Raw genomic sequence first — 18109 nt, 5'->3', positions numbered from 1 at the left:
GTTATGACCAACGGTGCCGAAATGTGGACACTAATAACTGTTCTAGTCCACAAATTGGTTAGTTGTTATGGAGCGAGCTAAGCTCGAAGTCTTTGAAAGATAAAATCAGAAATGAACCGGGACATCGCTCACAGAATTACCACGTTGAAGAAGCATTGGCTCGGCGTGCGGCGTTTGACGTGTGTTGAAGGACCTATGGCCGTTAGAACAGACGAGTCCTTGAGTGAAGACCTCGGATCGGCATGTGTAACGTACGCCCTTCAGCTCGATGGTCCCACGACTTGAAAAAGGTCTTCACCTGGTTGCCGAAGGCTGAGGATCGGGAGCTCTGGCACAACCTGCGGAAGGCCTATGTCCAGCAATGGCCCCGAATAGGCTGATTTGATTGATTTTACTGATGCTCTCTAACTTAAACTCTATCCTCAAGTTTATATGTAAATGTATAAGTCATTCTAATTTAAATATACAGGGTGGAAGAGGCAGCGCTTCTTTTACTGAAACTGCATATAGGGTAAAATATTTCAAACCCAGAAGTAAAAAAATTAATCAAGGTACCTCAACAGTTTTGACGTAGGATTTTTTTTCATTTCACGATTTTTATCCATACCTGTATTTCGTTTGACGCACACATAAGGGTACGACGTTATCGCTTTGACAGGTAAGTGTGTGCGTGGCTATGTTATACTTTACAAATGGCGTTTTATTTTAAAACGATAATTTTATTATTTATTTTGTTTGAAAAAATAACTTTTTCATTTTTGGGAATTATTTTTTTTCTGAATTATATTAGGCTTTTATAGAGTAATTAAAACTGTGGTTTCATTTAAAGTGGTGCTGACAATTCCACTCTGTATACTTGACTTTTTGTCATTTCTTGCATATACAAATGATAGGTACTATTATAGCTTAACCGCATCAATTAAGCTAAATGAAATTTGATTTCCTAACAGTCATTTTTGTCTAGATATATTCCTATTAGTTTTTTAGCTACAGGCTTTAACCCTAGGAAATTAGCCAGAAAAGAATACAGTGCCAAATGCTATGGTCAAGCAAAGACTTGTGCCTGTTATAGAGACATTAGTTGCTTGCCAATTCAATGATATGCTCGCAGCTTGACATATATATATATATGTTTATTAGATTGTTATATATTTTTACAATATATATAAATTTTATGAATTAAAATTACAAAGCGTAAACTTTAACATAATCCACAACTAAATCCGGTGTACTCCAGGAGGAAAACCAATTATTCTGATTTTTTGCGAATTCATGCATGGCCTTAGGACTCTTGTTTTTCCAAGGCTTAACATCACTGTCAGGAAAGTCGTGAATGCCGCCAACACGTACACCAAGTGAGATGTAGAACTGGAGATAGAGAAAATAATTAAAGAAAGCTCTCCAAATATATACGAGTATTTTCAATTGTTTTCTTTTAATAATTACCATTTTATCAAAGGGTGCCAAGTAAGTACCTAGCTTCCATGCTTCTTGTTGCATTCTAATATGAGGCTCGAGTGGCCTCAAATTGGAAGGATGCGATAAGTTTGAATTAAAAATGCCATATCTTTCTCCATCAACGAGCATCTCAATACTTTCTAGAATAGCATAAATGGGAATATAGATTTTTATCACTCCAAATACGTTGTGTACGTTGTGTAAAATAATGAATTTGGTATACCAAATTCATTATTTTACACATCAAATTAATTCTTTTAGATTGATTTCTAATTAATATTTATTTAGTTAAAATTAATAATTTTACTTCATATATGTAAAAGGATGAATTTGAAATTTTGAAAAATAGTAAATTTGGTGCGTAAAAGGACGATATTTGGAGTTAAAAATTTATGTACTAGAACTATATTAACCCACGGTAGTTACAAGAGTAGTTTTCGATGACATAAAACGTATATATAACAATTTTTTTGAAATGTTGAAAAAATATCATTAAAACTATTACGAAACGAACTTACGAAGATTACTTCTTAGTAAGAAGTTGAAAAGAGCAATACGAGTAAATACATTTACGATGATTAACATAAATAATGTTTGTAATTAATTATCTATTACGTTTTTGGAAATGTGATATATGTATAAGAACACTTTAATAAAGTAAAACTAATTAAAATTTTATAATTAATATACCTGGTCTCCATATTACAGAATAAATATGAAAATCATTACTCCAAGAATTATCGCCTATGGAATTCATGAGAAATTTCGACCTTTGTGGTTCTTTGTCGTACACAACTGGTCCTCCGTATAAGTCATAGGAGTCTTCTCGGTTCCTTTTAGAAAAGGCGATTCGTATTATGCCAGATCCATAATGCAACTTTCCATATTCATGGTAACGGGGCTCCAAATTGATTTCTAAGATATAAAAACAAATATAATTTAGCTTCGAATTGCACTTGATAGTGCAAAATTTGATTTGGAAACCTGGTCACCTGGAATCAGCCAATTACCCCAAGGTAGTTTTGCTCTTATTTCAATTTTACCATATTTAAAATTAAAGGAATTGCGTGTTGTTATTTTCGCTGATATAACCGGTGGTTGTATGTAATAGCCAGATAAGATCCTATAGCACTCGCTCGTTCCTATTTCTCCTGTACACCTAACACTAGATTAGAAAAAAAAATATTATTATGACTATTACATAACGAATAGAGAACGAACGAAGGCAGGCTGATGACGACGATGATGATGACGATTTATGGTGAATATTCGATTTTTTTTAATTGAAATGCATAAAATAAAAGAAAAGTCAATAAAATTAGAACGTATTGTTAATATTGAAAGTTTCATATGAAAAGGAAAAGTCGTTAAAGTTACAAAATTATAAAGAAAGTAAAAAACTTCAAGTACTTTTATGCATTTATATAAATATACACATTTGTGTGCATATATGTATAATAAATACCTACAAATTGTTTAAGCCAGAAGAATTGTTGATAAAAACTTGTGTTATAAGTTCCTCTGTGGGCATTGGCTTAATTTTAAGTAATCCATCCTCAACAAACGTGACTGCTTCAGATAAATAAACGTTAAATGGATAATCCTATAAAAAAAAAATATGTCGTAATTCATAGCAAAATCTGCTTCTCCGTGCATTACCCTACTTTTCTTTATTTAGGCCGTCATAGCCTACAAGCAGCGGTACAAAGGTTAAGGCACTCGAAGAAGTGAAATATTTATTTACGTTTATATTTTAATTTTTTGCTCTGGTGTCGAGACAAACCGCGTTGAGTTCTGCCACTCAACACGCATGGAGTGTCTTAACACTAGGCTAGCTCTGCCTACCCTGCTGTGTGCGGGATAACGCTTGTAGCTGATTATAAGTATTTTGTTAAATATAGGTAGGTTAATCTTAAACTTACCGGTTCTTGAGGATAATATTTTTCAAATTGCCATTTGGCTAAATTTGTAGGAATAAAAGGATTTGTAGTAATAAAGTCCTCGCTAAAAATTAATGATCCTCTACATAGTTTTTTTCCACATTGTACTTCCGTTTTAGAAATCACACAGTTTTTTGTAATGTCGTCGTCGTCGATTTCAGTGATATCTATAAATAATATAAGTAAGATGAATTGGTGAGATCTTAACGAGTAGAAAACAAAGATTTAGAAGAAGATAGCCAGGTTTCCTTAACTCATGATATATGTATAAATTACAGATTATTAAAAAAATAAGAATAACCTATTTTTCATACTTTATTTTATTTAAGATTTTTTTTTTTCAGTTGGAGAACATAAAGGGCGTCAGTTAAAAGTATAGTTTTTTTTTTCGATTTTATCGAGTCAATATCTATGTACGCACGCACGCAAAACTTTAGGTATTTTTTCTAAAATTAAGAATATCCTTTAGTTACTTTTACTTCTATTGTTGGTTCATTTCAATAACTCAGATATTTTTTCTAACAATTTGTGTCTACTTATTATTCTTTTCGATTATTTAAGCTTATATTTTCTTACTAATTCAATTGAAAACTGCAATAATTTCATAAATATATTTAATGAATATTCTTATAGTTCAAGCAGGCGTAGCCGCGTGCGGGTCCGGTAGTCTTATAATATAATTGAATTGAAACAGGTATTTCTAAAAGTAATTGAAACTTACTTGTTACAGTCCATTTCCCTCTTCTCGGATAGCTTAAACCACTTATATCAACTATGTTAATATTGTAATAAATAGTGTTTCCTAGTTCTATTTCTATTTTCTTGTCCTCAAGAATCCAAAGTTTGTTGCGTGGATGTGATGAATACATTTGCCATTCTTTTTTGAAGCCGCTCTGATTTAATGTTCCAGAAAAGGAGACTTGCATGAATCCGTCATCTATAACAAAATAAATATGTTTATTATCTAAACTAGGTGCCCTCTAGTGATAACCAGAACCTAGTTTACGGTCCCTATTTTCCGCCAAATTATGGAGGAATTCATTGAGTGGCGGAACTCAACGCCGCGCTTGTCCTCGACACCAGAGCGCAGATATGAAAAAATAAATTTAAATAATTATTTTATTATGCTTTTTTACCTGGAATTGTAACTCTTAATCCACGAGGCTTAAATACTTCAAATGTTACTTTAAAATTTGAAGAAAATCTTAATAATGCTCTTTCGATATTAAATATCGTTATAATTAGCAGAAATAAAAAAATCTTCATCGTACTGTCCGATTTTGTACGCGGTTTCACGTACACTGGGTTTTTTTATTGATTGAATTATGTTATCTATAAGGTCTTCGGCCATGTAATATCACTACAAATATACATGTGGCTCTGTTTAATTTTTTTCCATCTGCTGAGTTAATTTTATCACATTGTAAATCCCATACCAACTAGATATTGCTCGCGGCTCTGTTTTCAATTCTATCAAATAATTAGATAAAAAATATAATAAAAATATACCCTCTTTTGTGCAGCTATAGACCAGAATCTGTATTGAGTTAAATATCTGAGGAAAATTTCTTTATCTAAATAACTACCGCAAATACCCCACTGGCTGAAAAAGTATGTTTCATGCTGTATCCCCCATAGAGCAGAATTTTGGAGGCATTGCGTGTTTAATGGCGGATCTCAATCCCGCGCTTTGCCTCGACACCTGAGCCAAGAATTGAAAATAAAGTAAATGTTAATAAATATTTTCATTTCCTCGAGTGGGGATCGAAGTCGGACCCACAACTCGCGTTACAGTCGCACCCTCGTGCCGCTGAGTCACGAAGGCCTGTTTAATATTCTGTCCTTTTCTGAATTTGAGCATCCGAAATTTAATAAAAATAAAACAAATAAAGAGACTGTATCTTCTATTACTCTTAATATTTTCAATTTCCTCGCACTGGTAACGAGGCAAGAAACAAATAAAATATATACATAATAAAAGACAGTAGAACCTAAACAGAAGTGGCTAGGAACTCAATGCGTAACGGATTAAAAGAAGACACAAAAATATTTTAACATATTTCAGAAAACGTATAAAAATTTAAACATACCCCCTGATACTCTTTGAACCCGTACCTCTTGGTTATTTTATATAAATTGTTATTGATATTTAATGAATCGTTATATTATTACAATAATAGTTTAATCAATTGTACAAAAACAGACGCAAAGATAAATTCCTATGACGGAATAAAGGCATACATAAATTTATCCTGTTTATTTGTGGTACTCAAAACAGTTGATATAATCTTTTATTATAAATATTATAACGCTATTATTAATTGATGTCTGTCTATAAAATAATAAATTGTAACTATTTATACTATACGTGAAAGATTTCTGGTTCGATTCCCAATCGAGGAAACGAAATGTTTAACATTAGCATTTTCTCGTTCTGATAATAAGGCAAAATCTTTAAGCCTCTATATACAATGCATACAAACTGGGGAACGGAAATGTCTTAATGGGAAAAATGTGTAATGTCTTACAGAAAAATGTCTAAAAAGTAAACAAAGACGTAAACAAACAAAAAGAAAAGATCTGATAATCTTAACACTGTTGAACTTATTTTCTTGAATCATAGCTAAGAACGCTCTCGACAAAGGCCCATTTTTTAATAAATTTTCATAATCGGCTGAACCGTTTGGGAGCCGCAATGATACACACAGATATACACACGTACACAACTAAATACATTCAAACACCCTTCTTTTTCCTTCGGTAGTTAAAAAATTAACTGAATCATGTTGATTTTTCTATTTAAATATTGCATACTCGTTAATGTTAGGTCAAATACTTTGCCGTTATAGCAAACGAAGTCGAGGGCAATAGCCAGTTGTTACTAGAATAACAAATAAAATGTATATCGCACAATTCTCAACCGTCGTGGTTACATACATTTTGAATTATATTTATTCGCCACAAGACATCAAAACAACAATGTTCTCTTAAACAATCAAAAACACAGTAAGGGTACAAGTGTAAATAAAATCGGACGCTAAGATGATTTTTTATCTGTTTTTGCTAGTAATATTAAATATTGGAACGGTAACTCTAGATCTTTCTGCAAATTTTCGTGTACAATTTCAAGCACTTAAGCCTCAAGGATTGAGGATTACATTCCCAGGTAAAAATTATAATTGTACTGTTTTATCTAAAAAACAATAACAGGAAAAACTGAAAAAAAATATATAATTATTAATTAATACTCTATCAAGAAGATTTACGAAAGATAGGTCAAAGAAAGGGAAATAAAATGTTTTAGGTATCGATGTTTGATTTAAATTCCAAACAAATGCTAACACATCTATTGTAACTGATGCTATTGCAATCGCAGTGACATTATGGGCGTCGAATTATTATATTATATTTTTTTACATTTTTAAAATATTATACCACACTTAGAAAAGATAAATACTTATTAAGAAAACTTAGAAAAACACTTCTCAAGCCGAGCTCGAATTTTGTCGATGCCATATAAATAGGTCTCCCATTGTTTTGTCGGTAAAGTGGAGAACGGAGAACGACGCTTTATTTAACACTAGTGGGCCCGGACGCGGCTACGCCCGCGAAATTATAAGCCTAAATAATTAAAATAAGTTAAAAAATAATAATAAGTGGAGATTTATTATTAGAAAAAATATCTGAGTAACAGAAATGAACAAACAAAAGAAGTAAAAGTAACTAAAGGAAATTCTTAATATTAGAAAAAGTACCTAAATTTTGCCGTGCGCGCGTACTTATAATTTTTCTATATTAAATAATTATTAATTTTTGCGAACAATATTAAATAAAATCCCAAATGATTAAAATTACGATATTTTAAGTGTATAACATCGGTATAGACAACCGAACTGAGATAAATTAATTATAAGCAGCAAATGATTACATAAAAAATAATAGTAATTCGAAAATATATAAAAATTTACAAAATCATCAAAGTGAAGATCATACTATACCACTCGTAGGCTAGGTCATTTGGAATCAGTGACATCTTAATTATTTATTAGAATGTTACACATTACACTATAATTTCCATCAAGATGAAATGCTAAAAGTGACTATTATATTTATTTTCATAAGGATGAATATTAAATTATAGAAATCATCTAATTTTTGTTAATATATACAAATCTATATCGGCGCGCGCCATGTACGCGTTAAGCAAACTCACTTTGGGTGACGTTTTCTTAAAACAGCAAACTTTGCAAGCCGTTGCTTAGCAACGCGTAGCGACGATTCTTATTAACATGGCGGAATAAATTCCTTGTCAAATTAATTATTTTAATATATTGTTATATAACGAAAATATTACAAATATGAGAATAAAAAAGTATCCTATGTTCATCCCGGGACCCTCAAGTATCTCTATATGAGTATTTTATCACAATTAAATTAGCGGTTTGGCCCTCATTGCGTAAAGGACAGACAGACAGACAGACAGACAGAGTTACTTTCGAATTTATAATATAGGTATGGATTTAACTTGGCTCCCATTTCACGTTTATGTTTTAATTAAGATTTTATATAGACAAAATTCTTTGATTACTGAAGTACAACGCTGGACTTATTGCCTCGTTACTACGAGGAAATGAAAATATTAAAAATTTCACTCTCCCGAGTGAGAATCGTACCCATAACTATTGTGTTTACAGTCACATGCTTGTGCCCCTGCACCACAATGACCTCTGAACGATAATAATTATAAGATAAATAAGATAAAAGAGATTTTCGGATTATAGTTGAAACTAATGTTTATTTCAGATGAGGGTTTCAAATCAGTCAATTTCAAAGGATTTTTAAATCAGAGCGGCTCCACTAAAACATGGCAAGTGTATGTACCGCGTCCAAATAAAAATTGGTGGATTCTGGAGGATCGAAATATGAAAATAAATTTAGGAGACACTATCTATTATGATATTAATTTAATGTATAAGAATGGCTTTTATACTCCTATTCGTGGACAGTGGACTGTAAGTGGTAAGTTGAAATTGCATGAATTAATCTATGAATCATATTTGTCAAGAAGCTTTATAATTGTGTATCAGCTTCACGCTGTATCCCGCAAACAATAGAGTAGGCAGAGAGAACCTAGTGTTAAAATACTCTCTTTCCCACTTTACAGGCACAAGCTTTATAATTTTCTCGCACTTAACCGTTTATATTTGACCGGTTCAATTCATTTTACTTATAGATTTTTCTGAGGAGGAAGAAACGCCAACCTGTGTGATTTCTAAAACAAAAGTACAATGCGGCAAAAAACTTTGTACTGGCTCTTTAATCTTCAGTGAAGATTTTAGTGATTCCAGTATTACAGATTTAAAACAATGGAAATTTGAAAAATATTATCCCCAAGAACCGGTAAGGTAAAGCAATAAATTTTAAGAATAAAAAGATTTATCCGAAATATTTATCAGATTTGGTTAACTCTCACTTGATGAAAAAAATATTTTGCTTGTTTTTGTATATACAGAGTGGAAGAGCAGCTCTCCTTTTACCGAAACCGCATATAGGGTAAAATAGTTCAAACCTAAAAGTAAAGAAATTAATCATGGTACCTCAACAGTTTGGACGTAGGATTTTTTTTTCATTTCACTATTTTTATCCATACCTGTATTTCGAGTGACGCACACATACGTGTACGACGTTGCCGCTTTGACAGGTAAGTGTGTGCGTGCTTATGTTATACTTTACAAATGGCGTTTTATTTTAAAACTATAATTTTATTATTTATTTTGTTTGAAAAAATAACTTTTTCATTTTTGGGTTTTTTTTTCTGAATTATATTAGGCTATTATAGGAATAGTTAAAACTGTAGTTTCATTGAAAGTGGTGCTGACAATTCCATCCTGTATATTTGTATTTTCTATGTATAACTTATTTAATTAAATTTTAGACTAATTACATAGTTGGAATTAATGACCTCCTCTATTGAAGATAGTGTTATTTTCATTCGAACTATAATATTTTATTTTGTTATAGGATTATCCATTCAACGTTTATTTATCTGAAGCAGTAACGACTCTCGATGACGGAATACTTAAAATTAAGGCAATGCCCACTGTAGAATCTATAACAGATGTTCATATCGACAAATCTTCCAACTTAAACAATATGTGAGTATTATACGTATATATACATACAAGCGATATTAACAGATTCGAATCTTAATAGTTTTAGAATGTATCGTCTACTATTATAAAATATTTTGTTTGTCTGTTTGTCTCTCTGATTGTCCGGGATAATCTTCGGAACAGTTAAGACAACTTTTATGGGACCAGTAGTGAAAGATAAAGGGGGTTGGGGAAAAACGAAAAGAAAAAAATCAAATCAAATCAAAATTGGAGGCATTGAGTGTTGAGTGGCGGAACTCAACGCCTCGACAGCAGAGCGAAGGAATGGAAATATAAATGTAAATAAATATTACATTTTCTCGAGTGGGGATCGAACCCACAACCGTCGCGTTATAGTCACACCCTTGTGCCGCTGCGCCACAACGGCGTTTAATTTTGGCTTTTCGATTTTAATATAATATTTTAGTTATTTTTACAAAATCTGAAAATTTTCTAATATTTACTTATTATCATGTTGACCTCGCTTTATTCATCCTTAGGCTATTATTATTCGATCTATATTTATTAGGTATATAATAAATATTTAATAATTTGCACTATTATTTATTCAGTTTTGGGTGTACAGGAGAAATAGCAACGAGTGAGTGTTACAGAACCTCGTCTAACTATTACATAGAACCACCAGTTATATCAGGAAAGTTAACAACACGCAAAGCATTTAACTTTAAATATGGCAAAATTGAAGTAAGAGCAAAACTACCACGGGGCGATTGGCTAGTTCCAGGTAAATGATTAACTTTAATTTACATACATACATTGATGTTCCCATATATTTATGTACATATAAATGCCATATCAGGCTATTGTGCCACAGGATGATATCATCTGAATATAATTGTATTGACAAGTTGTCGTCTGCACCTGCTGTTTCTATGAAACTATATTTATTTTCTTTTTTTCTTTCCATGTTTCTTTTATTTCTCTCTATTTTTTAGGGTCTACAATTAAATATATATTATTATTACTATTATCGATACAATAAAAAAAGTTTAAATCAAATTCGTCTTATAGTGCGACGATGTGTGTGCAATAACAGACAAACGGATAGAAAAAAAACATATACATTGATGCTTAATTACCATTTTTTCATTGGTTAATGATTTTTTCGTACTAATCCACTGCTTTCTTATTGTATAAAGTTTATATTTTAGAAATAAATTTGGAGCCCCGTGAACATGAATATGGAAAATTACGTTTTGGATCTGGCATAATACGAATCGCCTTTTCGAGTGGAAACCAAGATCAACCCAAATACTTATATGGAGGGCCAGTAGTACACGACAAGGAACCTCAAAGGTCGAGGTTTCTTGTTAATTCATTAAGTGATAGTTCTTGGAGCGACAATTTTCATACTTATTCTGTCATATGGACACCAGGTATTTTATTCTAAATATTTATATCTAATAAAATAACTTTTTTAAAACATATTATTATAATTGTTACAAATATACATGTAAAAATTAATTCTCATTTCTAGATAGTATTGAAATGCTTGTTGATGGGGAATCTTATGGTATTTTAAATTCAAATATATCGCATTCGTATAATTTAAAGCCAATCGAGCCTCATATGAAGATGCAAAAAGCTGCATGGGAGTTGGGTAGTTCCAACGCACCATTTGATAAAATGGTAATTATTAAAAGAAATAAAATGAGAATCTACTTACATATTTAGCCAAATTACTGATTTTTAAATTCTTTTTTGTTTCAGTTCTACATCTCCCTTGGTCTGCGTGTTGGCGGTATTCACGACTTTTCGGATACTGACGATAAACCTTGGAAAAACAAAAGTCCTAAGGCCATGCACGAGTTTGTGAAACACATGAGAGATTGGTATTCTTCCTGGACATCACCAGAGTTGGTTGTAGATTACGTAAAAGTGTACGCATTGTAGAACTTTTTTATGTTTTACAAGGAATTTTTCATATTATGTCATATAGTAAAAAGAGTACTTATTTAATTAAATAAAATTATCTTAAACATATTGTCTTTCATTGGAAACACGTCAATTAAATAGCTGATGTCGTTATGTCGCAAGGGCAAAGCGTGCGATTGAAAACGCGAAAATATTGACCATATCCACTGGTAGGAATGAAATATTTAACTTTTTTATGGGTAATTTTATGGGTAGTTAAAGTTTTGCTCTAAATTTAAAGTTAATTTTAAAAATATAAATAATTACTAAATTCAAAGAAATATCTGTAAGTGATTAAGATAATACTTAAGCTACTAGCTGTTGTTGTTTTCAACAGTTAAACAATAAATATAATCTGGAAACATTGGCAATAAAATACATACTATATCCTATTTTATTTTAGGCAGACGTAATAAAAAAATATCGCAAAAAATACTATTACTAGAATACTACTATTTGTTAAATACTACTACTAGTACTTAAATACTACTATTTGTTAATTATAATAATTCGATTCATTTCGAATGAAATAGTTTTACTCAATTTACTTATGCCATAAATTCTAATCTATGGTATAGGCGCACGCAACGCTGATGGTAGAAAGGTTAAATTTAGTCAGATGTTTATTTTCATAATGTGAACGCACCCACTAAAAAGGAATTTCGGAAAATTTTTACCCTGAAAGAGTGAAATAGGGGTTAAAAATGTGTATGGATCGTTAAATCGGCACCGATTTTTATAAAATTTGAAATTCAGACTCTTCAATATATTTCATTGTTGTATGTTTCATGGTTTATTAGAATTCACCCTAAACTGAAAATAATTTCATAAATATTAAATATTCCTATAGTTCAAGCTGGCGAAGCCGCCCAGGTCCGCTAGTTCATATATATTTTTTACAAATATAACATTTTCGACTAGAAGAAGCTAGACCATGTTGACCAAGTAACTCCATGACTCTCAACATACTCGTATTTCAGAAAACGTTTAAAAATTTGAACGTATCTCTTGGTACTCTACGACTTTGTAAATTATTGTATTATTAGAATAATAATTTCATGAACTGTACAAAAACAGACGCAAAGATAAATTCTTATGAGGTGATAAAGGCATAAATTAATTTATCCTGTTTATTTGTGGCACTCAAAACATTTAATATAATCCTTTATAATAAATATAGTAAAGCTATAAGTAATTGATGTCTGTACATACAATATTAATTATAATTATAAATAAAGTCAGTCGTGGTGCAGGGACAAAAGTGTGCTTAAAGTGTGAAATATTTTGGGTTCGATTCCCACTCGAGGGAATGAAAAATTTAATATTAGCATATATATAGCATTTCCTTGCTCTGATAACAAGGCAAAGCTTTCAAGCCTCAACACATATTGCCTGACGATGCCACCAGCAGATACCTGACAATAACTTTGTCAATGTAAGCTTCCCTGTTATTCACTGCGGCTTTTCTTTTTGTATTCAAATAGAAAAAGAAAGAAGATTTGATACATGACACGTTCCAAATGCCATAAATGCCTTTGCGTCCAGGTGGTGGTGGTGGTGGTGGTAGTGGTGACTAGCAGGTATTTTTTTTAATTTGAACAGAGAGACTGAGTGAGACTAGTGCGTTCAACTAAACAAATTCTATCGCTTTATAATATTAGTAAAGATTATATCCAAATGGATACGAAACCGGGGAATTACCGTTTGGTAAATACAAAAGTGTCGTTTAACGTTATTTAAAATCTTATAACCAGGAATATTGACGCGAAAACGCGGGGTGAGTTTCGTCGCTCAATATGCAATGTCCCGAAAAATGAACAAAATTTGGAGAGTGAAGAGTTTTAACACTACCGTTTCGTTTACCCTGCTATGCGGAAAATAAATTCGATTCAATTCGATTGTGTAGTGCTAAGTGTGACAATTCTAAAAACGAGATAATTCTAACATAAAATAATTGATAATTAAAATTACATCGTGTTGCTTTTTGTATTCAAATATAGCAAACCCCTTTATATTAGGTCAAACAATTTACTTTAAATCCAATTATTTGCCGTTATAGCAAACGAAGTCGAGGGCAATAGCCAGTTGTTACTAGAATAACAAATAAAATGTATATCGCACAATACCCAACCACGACACGCATACATTTTAAGTCATTCTCAACAAAACATCAAAACAACAAGAATCAAAAACCCAGTAAGAGATGAACTGTGACTAAAATCGGACGCTAAGATGATTTTTTTTCTATTTTTGATACTAATATTAAATATTGGAACAGTTACACTAGGTTTCTCTGCAAATTTTTATTTACAATTTCAAGCACTTAAGCCTCGTGGATTGAAGATTACATTCCCAGGTAAAATTATAATTGTACTATATTATTCAAAAATAATAACAGAAAAAACTCTGAAAACTGTACGTACTTCCGGTTGACCTAGAATTATGACATTTGGCGGCTAGCATTTACAGGTGTACTAGTTCAGGAAAAAATATGAGAACTATACAATCAACTTCACGCTGTATCCTGCACACAGCAGGGTTGGCAGAGGGAACCTAGTATTAAGACACTCCATTTCTCACTTTCCGCCGATAAGCTAAGCCTCAATTCATAGCATTTCACATTTTTAGTTGAAATCTTTATCTTTCTTTGAACTCTTTCTCTGCCGGACTGGTTTGACCTTTGTACCAGAGCGAGGAAATGAAAATATCAAATATTTCACTCAGCCGAGTGGGAATCGAACTCGCAACCACCACGATTACAGTAGCACGGTAGTGCCCCTGCACCACCATTTATATTATTATTAGATAAAAGAGATTTTTCAGACTATAGCTGTAACTAATATTTATTTCAGATGAGGGTTTCAAGTCAGTCAATTTCATGGGACTTATAAATCAAACCGGCACACATTCTTGGCAAGAGTATTTGCCGCGTCCACATAAAGGTTGGTGGATTCTCGAGGACCGAAACATGCAAGTAAAATTAGGAGACACTATTTATTATGAAATTAACATACTGTACAAGAATAACTTGACTACTTCTGTTCGTGGACAGTGGACTGTAAATAGTAAGTTTAATTTGAATCTACAGGGTGGAATTGTCAGCACCACTTTAAATGAAACCATAGTTTTAACTACTCTATAAAAGCCTAATATAATTCAGAAAAAAAAAAATTCCCAAAAATGAAAAAGTTATTTTTTCAAACAAAATAAATAATAAAATTATGTTTTAAAATAAAACGCCATATGTAAAGTATAACATAGGCACGCACACACTTACCTGTCAAAGCGGCAATGTCACACACTTATGTGTGCGTCACACGAAATACAGGTAAGTATGGATAAAAATCGTGAAATGAAAAAAAAATCCTACGTCCAAACTGTTAAGGTACCTTGATTATTTTTTTTACTTCTGGGTTTGAAATATTTTACCCTATATGCAGTTTCAGTAAAAGAAGCGCTGCCTCTTCCACCCAGTATATCAAGTAGCTTTATTATCTATTAATTGCTCACCGTTTATACCTTTTTCACATGTTCATCTCACTTCGCTTCCAGATTTTTCTGAAGATGAAGAAGTATCAAATTGTGTGATCTCTAAAACTGAAGTACAATGCGGCAAAAAACTTTGTACTGGCTCTTTAATCTTCAGCGAAGATTTTGATCATTCCAGTATTACAGATTTAAAACAATGGCAATTTGAAAAATATTATCCCCAAGAACCGGTAAGTTTTAGAAATGATTTTAAAGATTATTTAAAATACTCATTGGATATAGTTAAGTCGGAAAATATGTCTATAAAAAAAAATATTTTCTGTCTTTAAGCAGAATGTGCATAATATTAATATACCTTTTTTGAATAGTTAATGCTGTAAAAGTAAAATTTCTGATCAATTATCTAGAGTAAATATAGTTGGAAACGACCTCCTCTATCATGTGTACCACTTTGTACATCTATCTGTATATCGTAAAGAGCGTCATTGCGACTATTTTGTTATATTATGCTTATTTATATTATTTTGTTATATATTATATTATACCAACTTCATTTTATTTTGTTATAGGATTATCCATTCAACGTTTATTTATCTGAGGCAGCAACAACTCTTGACAAGGGAATACTTAAAATTAAGGCAATGCCTACTATAGAATCTATAACAGATACTCATATTGACAAATCTTCTACCTTAAATAATATGTAAGTATTACACGTATATGCATACCAATATATATTTTTTTTTTCTGTATGTTTCTCTATCTTTCTGTTTGTCCAGGAACAGCTGAACCGACTTTTATGATACTAGTACTACATTGAACTTGTTTTGTTTGTCAGAGCTAAACTACGAAGTAGCTAGACCGGTTTTTATGAAACTCTTTCTGAAAGAGAGAGGGGATTGTGAAGTAACATATAGGCATTTTTCTCAACGCTCGCGCGATATCGAAGGTTACTCGGGAAATATGAAATAATTAAACATATTTATAAGGTATATAATATTTATATTATAATACACAGTATTTGTTCTAATTCAGTTTTAGGTGTACAGGGGAAATAGCAACGAGTGAGTGTTACAGAACCTCGTCTAACTATTACATAGAACCACCAGTTATATCAGGGAAGTTAACAACACGCAAAGCATTTAACTTTAAATATGGCAAAATTGAAGTAAGAGCAAAACTACCACGGGGCGATTGGCTAGTTCCAGGTAAATGTTTAATTATTCTAAATGTAAATATTCCAACAAGTTCTCGTCTGCAAAGCTGCATTGCCACAATACTTCTATTCATGTCTTGTCATTTATGTCATCGCTTGTGCTAAATGAGCAAAACTCTCCGTTCTCCATTTACCACATAAATTCGACACATTGCTTGCTGAGTGGATACATTGCCAGGCTTTGTCTTACCGAAACCGCAATTCAAATCATTCCAGATAACGCATTTATCTGGAATGATTTGAATTTTTCAGTTACAATTGAACACCGCAGTGACTTTTGCTAAGGCGGTATTTATTTATTATATTCATATAGATTTGTCAGTTTTACGTTTTATCCCTGGTGGGATAGCAAGAGAGACTGGAGCACCAAACACCTTGTTTTCTGCATACCTATTTCGCCTCGTCCATTACCATCAAACTCTTTAAATACGCTCTTTGAGAGGTCTTTATATTCATATCCTCTTAATTTGATCAGTATCGTCAATATGGCAATATCGTCAGTATCGTCAATAAAGTCTTCTACTGTCTCCCTTGCCACGCTCACTGTATAAATCTTTTTGTCACTCTTTCTTCCTTTAAACAAGTGAAACCAACGTGCTCTTCATTCACAGAGAGAATAAAGAGCATGTTCATTATTTTCGTTGTGATATGTTCACTAGTTCCTAAAGTTTAACTAATTTAATGGTACTATGGTTCTACATCTGGTGTGTCAGTATTTAAAATCCATTGTAGTATGATCTACTTATCTTTTTTTGTAACGTACATACTAATTTGTTATTTTGTACTGCTAAATTTTATATTTTAGAAATCAATTTGGAGCCACGTGATCATGAATATGGAAAGTTACGTTTTGGATCTGGCATAATACGAATCGCCTTTTCGAAAGGAAACCAAGACCAATCCAAATACGTACATGGAGGACCAGTGGTACACGACAAGGAACCTCAAAGGTCGAGGTTTCTTGTTAAGTCATTAAGTGATAGTTCTTGGAGCGACAATTTTCATACTTATTCTATCATATGGACACCAGGTATTTTATTGTTATAAAATAACTTACAGGTAATTGCTTCAAATATACATGCATGTAAAATATAATTCTTATTTATAGATAGTATTGAGATGCTTGTTGATGGGGAATCTTATGGTATATTAAATTCAAATATATCGTATTATTATAATTTACAACCAATCGAGCCTCATATTAAAATGCAAAAAGTTGCATGGAAGCTGAGTAGTTTCAACGCACCTTTTGATAAAATGGTAAGTTTAAAAGATAATAAAATGAGAATCTAGTTAGTTCTTTGAACAAATTACACATTTTTTAAAATTCTTCTTTATCTCTTATACTCAGTTCTACATCTCCCTTGGTCTCCGTGTTGGCGGTATTCACGACTTTCCGGATACTGACGATAAACCTTGGAAAAACAAAAGTCCTAAGGCCATGCATGAGTTTGTGAAACACATGAGAGATTGGTATTCTTCCTGGACATCACCAGAATTGGTTGTAGATTCCGTAAAAGTTTACGCATTGTAGAACATTTTTTATTTTTATAATTATATAGTAAAAAAAACACTTAATAAGTTAAATAAAATTATTTTCTACATATTGTTTTTAATTTAGCAAGCAAGTTAATAGCTGATGCCGTCGTGACGCAGGTGCAAAGCACGTGTCTGAAAATGCGTTCATATCCACTGGGAGGAAAACATTCCTACAATATGAACGCAGGAGGATTTTTTATGGGTAAAGGAGTGCAATAAGCAAGTCAAATTTTTGTCATCTAAATTAAAAGTTTATTTTAAAAACATAACATAAAATGCTTATTATAAGATTACTTTCAAGCTGATTCATACAAACATAAACATAATGAAACTACTGAGACAATTAATATATTAATTTTGTTCTACGTCAGTCCAAAATT

The 18109-nt window shown here is 31.9% G+C and overlaps 3 protein-coding genes across 3 annotated transcripts; 2 read left to right on the top strand and 1 right to left on the bottom strand.

Moving 5' to 3' along the window:
* Nucleotides 1-1104: 1104 nt before the first annotated feature.
* LOC146537513 (beta-1,3-glucan-binding protein-like) lies at nucleotides 1105-4744 on the bottom strand. Its single transcript, XM_085188844.1, has 8 exons — nucleotides 4535-4744; nucleotides 4120-4335; nucleotides 3381-3565; nucleotides 2928-3061; nucleotides 2451-2623; nucleotides 2149-2373; nucleotides 1447-1598; nucleotides 1105-1368 (listed from the first exon to the last, which is right to left on the bottom strand). The coding sequence occupies exons 1-8, from the start codon at nucleotides 4662-4664 to the stop codon at nucleotides 1186-1188; spliced, it is 1398 nt and encodes a 465-aa protein (XP_085044970.1). The 5' UTR covers nucleotides 4665-4744; the 3' UTR covers nucleotides 1105-1185.
* Nucleotides 4745-6338: 1594 nt separating this feature from the next.
* Nucleotides 6339-11550, top strand: LOC146537512 (beta-1,3-glucan-binding protein-like). The gene is made up of 8 exons (XM_085188845.1): nucleotides 6339-6564; nucleotides 8202-8417; nucleotides 8632-8798; nucleotides 9420-9553; nucleotides 10123-10295; nucleotides 10723-10947; nucleotides 11049-11200; nucleotides 11282-11550. The coding sequence occupies exons 1-8, from the start codon at nucleotides 6441-6443 to the stop codon at nucleotides 11462-11464; spliced, it is 1374 nt and encodes a 457-aa protein (XP_085044971.1). The 5' UTR covers nucleotides 6339-6440; the 3' UTR covers nucleotides 11465-11550.
* Nucleotides 11551-13601: 2051 nt separating this feature from the next.
* Nucleotides 13602-17794, top strand: LOC146537511 (beta-1,3-glucan-binding protein-like). The gene is made up of 8 exons (XM_085188846.1): nucleotides 13602-13841; nucleotides 14338-14550; nucleotides 15038-15204; nucleotides 15544-15677; nucleotides 16010-16182; nucleotides 16996-17220; nucleotides 17299-17450; nucleotides 17542-17794. The coding sequence occupies exons 1-8, from the start codon at nucleotides 13718-13720 to the stop codon at nucleotides 17722-17724; spliced, it is 1371 nt and encodes a 456-aa protein (XP_085044972.1). The 5' UTR covers nucleotides 13602-13717; the 3' UTR covers nucleotides 17725-17794.
* The last annotated feature ends 315 nt before the right edge of the window (nucleotides 17795-18109 follow it).

Source organism: Heliconius melpomene, chromosome 7 (genome assembly GCF_056956725.1).
Source record: "Heliconius melpomene rosina isolate 202511_hmr_F chromosome 7, ASM5695672v1, whole genome shotgun sequence".
NCBI lineage: Eukaryota > Metazoa > Arthropoda > Insecta > Lepidoptera > Nymphalidae > Heliconius > Heliconius melpomene.
Note: the sequence above shows the minus strand (reverse complement) of the source record. Positions and strands in the feature narration are given on the sequence as shown.